This window comes from Zingiber officinale, chromosome 6A (assembly GCF_018446385.1).
Source record: "Zingiber officinale cultivar Zhangliang chromosome 6A, Zo_v1.1, whole genome shotgun sequence".
NCBI classification, from domain to species: Eukaryota; Viridiplantae; Streptophyta; class Magnoliopsida; order Zingiberales; family Zingiberaceae; genus Zingiber; species Zingiber officinale.
The window spans coordinates 14,627,058-14,636,109 of NC_055997.1; the positions used below are offsets into that span (position 1 = coordinate 14,627,058).

Below are 9,052 nucleotides of genomic sequence, written 5' to 3' on the forward strand. Positions count from 1 at the left end.
CTTTTCTCTTATAAACCCATGATCTTTCCCATGTGTTTTCAATGTGGAACTATATTTGTAACCTTGTAACCCCAACACATCTAAGTTATCACCCAAGTATTTGTGGTTCAATCCCCAGTTATGACGTATTTGTAGAACTTTTTTCTTCAAATAGGGTGGGTAACTAAAAGATGCTGGACTTCTAGACTACCCACGATGAGCGCTTTCTAATTTATTCTGATGACCAATAGAATATATATATATATATATATATATATATATATATATATATATATATATATATATATATATAATAAAAATAGAATAAATCTAAATATTTTTGAATCAACTAACTGATTGAATTTTTCTAAAAACTCAAACAAATCGAATGAATTAAATATTGATTAATTCAATTTTAATCTAATTAACTTAAATTTTAAAATTAAATTTATCAAAATTTTATTTTATTTAATTAATTACATCTTAAAACAAAAAAAAAAAATCAAATTATATCTGATCCCGTCCGGAAGCTGAGTCAGATGAAGGCTGGCTTCGGTGTGCTGGAAGTTTACGAAAAGTCGCTGCGGAGCCGGATCTACCTGTCACCTCCGAAAGGTGGATACTGGCGGCTGACGAAGAAAGGTGATCAGGAAGATGACGATCCAACTCTGCACACACTCAGACGACCCCACGGGTCGTTAGAGATCAGAAACCAGGGAAAAAGTCCCCGGGTCAGGCCCTCCGACGCTCAAGTCAGGTACTTTTTCCCCATAAAAACATAGAGAGGATGAAAAGTAGAGAGTAGTAAGAAATGACAAGTGAGCGTACCTGCATAAGGGACAAGACATCCCTTTTTATACTGCAACGGGAATTTCTAAGTTTGACGGGTGTCAGGGAATACCGACTATCAGGCTTTGTCTGGTGGTGATTGACACGTGACTTTTCTTGATAGGCCGACGGCAAAACCGAAGGTGTATTGAGCCCCGATTGTTGGCATATTCCCTGACACCTTGATTATTCTCTCTGACAAGCAGTTACGATTCCTTGGCTTATTTGTCCTGTAGTGTCTGACCGACAAGCCTGCGTTCCGAGATCTGGGCTCACCCTGCTTTTATATACTATTAGCCTTGACTCGTATGCCCCGATCTATGTTAAGCTTGTATCAAGATCTGCCTTTGTCACCTGCCGTCTCTAGCCTGTACATCTCAATCTGCACCCTGCGTTTGTATCCAGACCTCTGATCCTTGGCTTGGATGTCTCGACCTGTACGATGGGTCTGTAAGCAGATCTGTGATTCTTGGCTTCGATATCCCGACCTGCACGCTGGGTCTGTAAGAAGACCTTTGATCCTTGGCTTGGATGTCTCGACCTGTACGCTAGGTCTGTTAGCAGATCTGTGATTTTGGATTCGATGTCCCGACCTGCACGCTGGGTCTGTAAGAAGACTTCTGACCCTTGGCTTGGAAGTCCCGACCTACACACCGGGTCTGTAAGAAGACCTTTGATCCTTGGCTTGGATGTCCCGGCCTGCACGTTGGGTCTATAAGCAGACCTATGATCCTTGGTTTGGATGTCCCGACCTGCACGTTGGGTCTGTATGCCGACCCACATCTGTCTGTCGTTATCCAAGGCATACACGTCCCGACCTGCACGCTGGGTCTGTCCGCTGACCTACATCTGTCTGCTGTTATCCAAGGCATGAACGTCCCGACCTGCACGCTGGGTCTGTCCGTCGACCCACATCTGTCTGCTGTTATCCAAGGCATGAACGTCCCGACCTGCATGCTGGGTCTGTCCGCCGACCCACATCTATCTGCTGTTATCCAAGGCATGAACGTCCCGACCTGCACGCTGGGTCTGTCCGCCGACCCACATTTGTCTGCTGTTATCCAAGGCATGAGCGTCTCGATCTGCACGCTGGGTTTGTCCGCCGACCCACATCTGTCTGCTGTTATCCAAGGCATGAACGTCCCGACCTGCACGTTGGGTCTGTCTCAGACCTATTTGCTCGTAGTCTCCGTCCTTAGCTATACCTAGCCCACGGGCCCGTTTATTACTCACTGTCCGTGCTGGTCTTATAATCTCCTCCTTTGACCACCCTGTCCGCTGAGACTTTGACTCTAGACACATCAGCTAGACTTTTGACTTTCCTGCTGTCCTTATCAGCCTGACTGCTAACCGACCACGGTGGCTTGACGTTTGACCTTCATGACCTCCTCATCAGCTTGACTGCTGACCGGTCACGGAGGCTTGACTTTTGACCTTCCTGTCCTCCACATCAGCTTGACTGCTGACCGGCCACGGAGGCTTGACTTTTAACCTTCCTGTCCTCCAGGTCTGACTTTTGACCTTCCTGTCCTCCACATCAGCTTGACTGCTGACCGACCACGGAGGCTTGACTTTTGACCTTCCTGTCCTCCAGGTCTGACTTTTGACCTTCCTGTCCTCCAGGTCTGACTTTTGACCTTCCTGTCCTCCAGGTCTGACTTTTGACCTTCCTGTCCTCCACATCAGCTTGATTGCTGACCGGCCACGGAGGCTTGACTTTTGACCTTCCTGTCCTCCAGGGTCAGTCTGACTTCTGACCCTCTTGTGACCTTGACTCGTACTCACAACATCCTATCGACCTCACAAAACATGCACCGTATCAATATCCTTATTTAGTTAAGCCCAATTATGAATTTTAAAATTGAACCCAAATCAAATTAATAAAAAATTGAACCAAATTAAAAAAATAAAAAATCAAATTAACTGAACTAAAATTTTAAATTCGGTCGTTCGGTTAACTAAAGTTTTACTCACTCCTGCTTACAGTATTAATTTTTTTTTATCATCTTACTATTTTATTAAGAATTTGGACTCTTTACTAATTAATTTTGGTATGAATTTATACCATTTACTAATTAATTTTGGTAAAACCTAAAATTAAATTACGTTAATATTTTTTTCTATTTATACTAAAAATAATTTTAAGACTTATTAGTAAGTTTAATTAGTTATTTTTATAAAAAATACATGTTATGATTATCTTTAGTTTCACATATTAAGATTAACAAAACCACGAGCTGAAAAATTTCTATTAATATCTTGAGTTGACGATGTTAGAAAACATGCATTTCTCGACCTTTTGGTTAACATCAAATGCAATATCTATTTTTATTAATTTAATATCTGATATAAAAAATTAAATTAATTTTGTACGATGAAGTGTTCGTTATAATAATTTATTGCTAGGGTTCTCAAGTACTATATTATATTATTATATTCACTTTTATCATGTCCAATGTATGGATAATTTATATATATCTATGCATTATATTACACATAATGTTTGTACACGATTATTACTCATTAATTATTTATCTCGTTAATATCATTAATTTTAAGATTAAAAAGTAGATTTAAAATTTTACTAATGCCCTTAAATTACAAATCTAAAACCTCACAGAATTTTTTTCTTCAATTTTTTAATTTCACTAACCTCTTTCAAAATCTCCTATTGAGATGCCCTTAAAATTTTACATTTGATCTCCCTTCCATTTATATTATGATGTCAATAATTTGGAAAATTATAGGTTTCCATATGAAAAACATTTGTAAATAAAATATTATTAGCATTTGACTTATTCTTGTTTTTTTGTTAGAATTTTTGTTATGCTCTTCTTTAATGGCCAATTAATGTTACATTCATGAGGGGCTTTACTAGCTATCTTCCAATGCTCTGAATGGAGGGAAGACAAGTAGAAAACACCAAATGGCACCAAGGCACACACCTCGACGGAGTAATTTAATGAGACCACACATTTTTAAATTGCAAATAGATTACCGGGATACTTTTATTTTTTTCATAAAATAAAAAATTTAGGAAAAAAATTAAAATTGATTTTTGGATTTTAGATGATAATCTTAAAATAAAAGGGCATAATTGAAAAAATGTCGAGAGCAATTTTTTGTTGAACTAAGATGCTTTTTTATATTAACAAAAATAGAGAGCGCATTTTGGTAAACGTTTCCATTTTGTTATTGCGATTTAATCCCCACTAGCACCGGATTAAGAAATGATCCAATTTCAGGGGTGATTCTGTCAAATATGAGCTCACGATTCCGTCGCCGTTAACTCGAATGTCCGTTAGATGATCTGCCTGGGTGGCCATGAAGTAAACAACCGCCCACTTCATTTATTTATATATTTCCTCTCCTGCCCAGAACCCACACCAAGCTTTCGCATATTCACTGCTCTGGTTTCCTCTTTCTCTCCCCGGTTTCCTCGATTTCTCCCCAAAGCTTTATCCAAAGTCCTTCCTTTTTCTCCCTATCCTCTCCATCTGTCCGTGCCCACGGCGATTTCCACGCCAAGGCGGCGTCTTGCTTCTCCTCCGAGGGCTCATTTTGGCGCCGATTCGACGTTCCTGCGGGCGGTCGAGGTGTTTCCTGTGCGCTTGCTGAGGGGGTTGGATCGAGATGGCGTCGAGGATGATGCGGTGGCGGCCATGGGCGCCGCTGCTGTCGAGGAAGTTTCGGGTGAAGCTGGTGGTGAGGAGGATCGAAGGAGTCGGCGGTGGGGATGAGGCGGATGCGGGGAGGAAGATGGCCGTGGAGGTGACGTGGAAGGGGCCGAAGCTGGCGCTGAGATCTCTGCGGAGGACGGTGAAGAAAAACCGGACGAAGGAGGAGGAGGTTAGCGATGGCGGCGTGGTGGTGTGGAATGAGGAATTTCAGACCCTTTGTACCTTGACGGCGCACAGGGAGAACGATTTCTATCCGTGGGAGGTCGTATTCACCACGTTCAATGTGAGTCATAATAGGACACTGAAACCCTATTTTTCTGTAGTTTTATGCTTTGCTGCAGTAGTACCTCGGTATGCGTGCTATGAATCTTAGCGATCGGCATTTTTTGTTTGTTTGCCAGTGACTATTATGGAGTTTTTTTTTTTTTTGTCTGAGATGCTTCTGTTTGGCGTTCTTTTGTTGATTATCTTCTTGTTTGTTTTATTTCATCAAATAGCTGCTGATTTCTGTTGGTTTAGGCTGGTCAGTGACCTTTTCTGAAAGTACGTTCTTATCTGCTTTCGAGAAAATTTTTAAGTACTTTTTGTATCTTTTCATGTTCAATTTTAACTACTATTTTCACGTGGATGGAGCCTATTGCCTCGTAAAACCGACTCCATTTAGTGGGATAAAGCGCTTTTCCCGGATGTAGTTGTTGTAACTACTTTTCTTCTAGGAATGTTCGATGACTTTCTTGCTGTTCTGTTGTTTGTAGATCTCTTGAGAAAAAAATAGTTATTTTTTTCTTGAATTTGACTTATGACATAGGCCAGTTGCTAATGGTGACCTTTCTCTCATTTCCTCATGAATTATTTGATTATTGATCTCTTTAGCAGAAATAAATGTGTCTGTAATTTCTGTTTTTATCTCAGAGATGCACAAATGCACAATCATTTTATTTCAAAAGTCAACTCAATTTGTTTCATTAATTCTATCTCCAATTGCAGCTTTAGTTTGTCGATTCCTTAATAAGAAGTCTATCTGCCACTTTGCATATTCTGTCCTGATATGTAAAATGATTCACCTGATTTGTAACTTGCCCTATTAGCAAGAAAATGTGTCGCGATAAAGTTGTGACGAACTTAAATTCTTAACAATCAATATAGCAGAGATAACACATACTTCACTAGATAAATTAGTTGCTATGAACTACTCTTTTTCAATATGATTATACCATATGTAGCTATTTTATCTGGCTATTGATCAGTTTAACCCAAACTTATTTTGTTATCTTTCCTTTGTTTTATAGTTGCAGTATATCAATTTTAGGAAAAGTGTTTTCTGTTATTTGTATTTGTTCAATGGCATTTTGTAAGGAGGAAGTAAATTGATTCCATTCCGATGTAGGGTTCGAACCAAGGCACAAAGACCAAACAATCTGTGCTTGGAGTGGCTTCACTCAACATATCGGAACTCACATCTGCAGAGCAGGAGATTGAGCTCCACATTCCATTGTTACTTCCTGGTCCCCCTGAGTCTACTTTGTCGCTTCATGTATGTTGACTCGTATGCTATTTGTTTGATTTTTTTTCTCTCCCTTTAGAGAGCATCCTGTGCAAGACTCCATTTTCTGAACATAATGCCTTCCTTGCCATCGCCGCAACCACACCTCATTTTTTGTCGTCTACAAATCCTTTTTTGTGCCGACTTAATCACACATTTGACATAACCCTAAGTCACACTATGAATCTTTACTTAATTCAAGAATGGGACTCACAAAGATGTTCATTTTGCAGTTGGCACTCAGTATATCGGAATTGAGATCTCCACAAGATTCTTCTGATACGGTCCAGAATTCACCGAGTGGTGCATCCTCACCTCGGTCAGGAGATGTTAATGTTATTCCTCCTGAGAAAGAAGAGCTTTCTGCACTAAAAGCCGGATTGCGAAAGGTGAAAATTTTAACAGAAATTGTGTCTGCTCGGAAGTCTAAAAAGGCATTCCCAGACGACAATGGTAGCGAGGGGAAGTGCTCTGCTAGGAGTGACAATGTAGAATATGGTTATCCATTTGACACAGATTCTCTTGATGATCTTGACGAAGTGGAAGACATCAAAGATGATACTAACGCCAGGAATTCGTTCAGTTATGGCACATTAGCTTCTGTTAATAATGCTGGATACGAGATGAAGATATATGGAGAAAATGAAGATTGTGTCTACTACAATCACCGGAGATCAGATGTAGGTTGTTCTCATGCAGAAGATAAACTGTTATCCATTTCTGAACTTTCCATGTCAAAGAGGAGTTTTCTTCCATGGAAAAAGAGGAAATTGAGTTTCAGGTCTCCTAAATCCAAAGGGGAACCATTGCTCAAGAAAGCATATGAAGAGGGAGGGGATGACATTGACTATGATCGACGGTTACTGAGTTCCTCGGATGAATCACTCTCTGCCAGTGTAAGCATCACATACCACATTAATCTGTTTATAAATCATTGGTATGTTTCTTTTGATTCTTATGTGTTGCCTTTATCTGTTCTGATTGAGGGATCATTTGATAGTAAATCATGCCGGATCATCAACTTCTCTATCAAAGTTTATCAAATTCAATGGGATCCATAAATGCCATGTGTCCTAAATAATTGGACATAGAAATTCTCTTGGCATGAAACGTAGGACAAATTATTTACATTGAATTTTGGTTCTGTGACTAGAATGTTGTATTTGCTTTATCTTGTAGATAATTTAGTCCGTTTAGAAAAAATAATTGAAAATGTTGTGATGCTTTTCTTGTAGAGGCACAATGGGGATGATGGACGAGCTATGAACCGAGAATCAGTATCAGATTTTGGTGATGACTGCTTCATCATAGGAAGCTGGGAATCAAGGGATCTAGTTAGTCGAGACGGGCACATGAAGCTTACCACGCATGTTTTCTTCGCATCCATTGATCAGAGAAGTGAGCAAGCATCAGGTGAGAGTGCATGCACAGCTCTTGTAGCTGTTATTGCCGACTGGTTTCATAAGAACCAGAACATGATGCTGATCAGGTCTCAGTTTGATAGCCTAATCCGAGAAGGCTCTCTCAAATGGAGAAACCTTTGTGAAAACCGCGTCTATCAGGAGTGTTTCCCTGACAAACATTTTGACCTAGAGACAGTTCTTCAAGCTAAGATTCGGCCACTTGCTGTCGTGCCAACAAAATCGTTCATTGGATTCTTTCATCCCGAAGGCACCGATAACGACAGTGACTTTGACTTTTTTAGTGAAGCTATGTCTTTTGACAGCATCTGGGATGAAATCAGTCGAACAGGATCGAACTGCTCAAGCAATGCAGAACCTCAGCTATATATTGTAAGTTGGAACGATCACTTTTTTATCCTGAAGGTTGAACATGATGCTTATTATATAATTGACACTCTCGGTGAGCGTCTATACGAGGGATGTCAACAGGCTTACATCCTCAAGTTCGACGAGAGAACATGCATCAACCTGGTTTCTAATGCGACCGAGGATTCCACCGAGTCCGAGAATAAGGACCGAGCAAAGAGAAACACTGCAGTGGAAGGGGAACTTGTATGCCGGGGAAAGGAGTCGTGCAAGGAGTACCTTAAGAGCTTCCTGGCCGCAATTCCAATCCGGGAACTGCAAGCCGATATTAAGAAAGGTCGCGCATCGTCAACTCCATTGCATCAATGCCTCCAGATCGAGTTCCATTTCACTGAATCAGCCACTCTATCGACAACCACAGAGAGTCTCCTTCAGCTCCCTTGGCCAGTTCAATCAGACGCGGCATTTACACCTGCACCACTTGTTGTCTCATAGCATCCATTAGGTCTGTTTGGAAAAGCATTGTGGACTTTCGATACGCTAAGGCATCGCGGAACCGATAAACATCTCTGCCAATGTCTCTTTCGATATCGACTAACTATCGGCACTTCGTTTTTGCTGTGAGTTGAAGTGTTCACTGCCTGGTATGTGTACTGAGTCCAATTGGAGTACGAGCACCAAATGAACTACTGTAATTTATATTATTATTTTGGTTAAATATCGTGGATAGTCAAATTATCTGTCAATGAACTTGTTTACGTGGGCGTTCTCTAAAGATCGTTGATAATTGAGATGAAAAGGGTCTGAAATGTATACAGAAAGTGAGTTGGATTGGTCACAGAACGGATCTCAAGGTCATTTCAACGTTCAAGTTAGGATTAGATTTATTTTGAGATGGTATGTTAAAGAAGGAAGATGGAGATCAATCGTAGAATCTGGTAAAAGGTTTTGAGAATTCAGGGGAATCGTTTGTTATGATCTTATATCAGATCTGATTGTTGTAACTGTTTTCCTATTGATACAGTGTTACATGTCAGTGGGGGCACCTAGAAGATCAGACTACGAGAAAAATGAGGTGTTGGGATTAGGAGTTAAGATTGAAAGATAGTGTAGGAACTTAAGACTAAGCTAGAAGGGATTTCAGAATTTATATCGAGATAGGGGTAGATCAGATTCTCTAGAAGGGATGTCAGAATTTATATTGAGATAGGGGTAGATCAGATTCTCTAGTTAATAAAATAGTGGATCAGAGG

The 9,052-nt window shown here is 40.3% G+C and overlaps 1 protein-coding gene across 2 annotated transcripts; it reads left to right on the forward strand.

Annotated features, from left to right (window-relative positions):
• Positions 1–4,188: 4,188 nt before the first annotated feature.
• Positions 4,189–8,545, forward strand: LOC121995907. 2 transcript variants are annotated; one of them, XM_042549684.1, is made up of 5 exons: positions 4,189–4,770; positions 5,875–6,021; positions 6,264–6,926; positions 7,266–7,823; positions 7,923–8,545. In XM_042549684.1, the coding sequence occupies exons 1-5, from the start codon at positions 4,441–4,443 to the stop codon at positions 8,292–8,294; spliced, it is 2,070 nt and encodes a 689-aa protein (XP_042405618.1). In that variant the 5' UTR covers positions 4,189–4,440; the 3' UTR covers positions 8,295–8,545. The 2 variants fall into 2 exon arrangements, with proteins under 2 accessions (XP_042405618.1, XP_042405617.1); XM_042549683.1 differs by having other exon boundaries at positions 7,266–8,545.
• Positions 8,546–9,052: the final 507 nt, after the last annotated feature.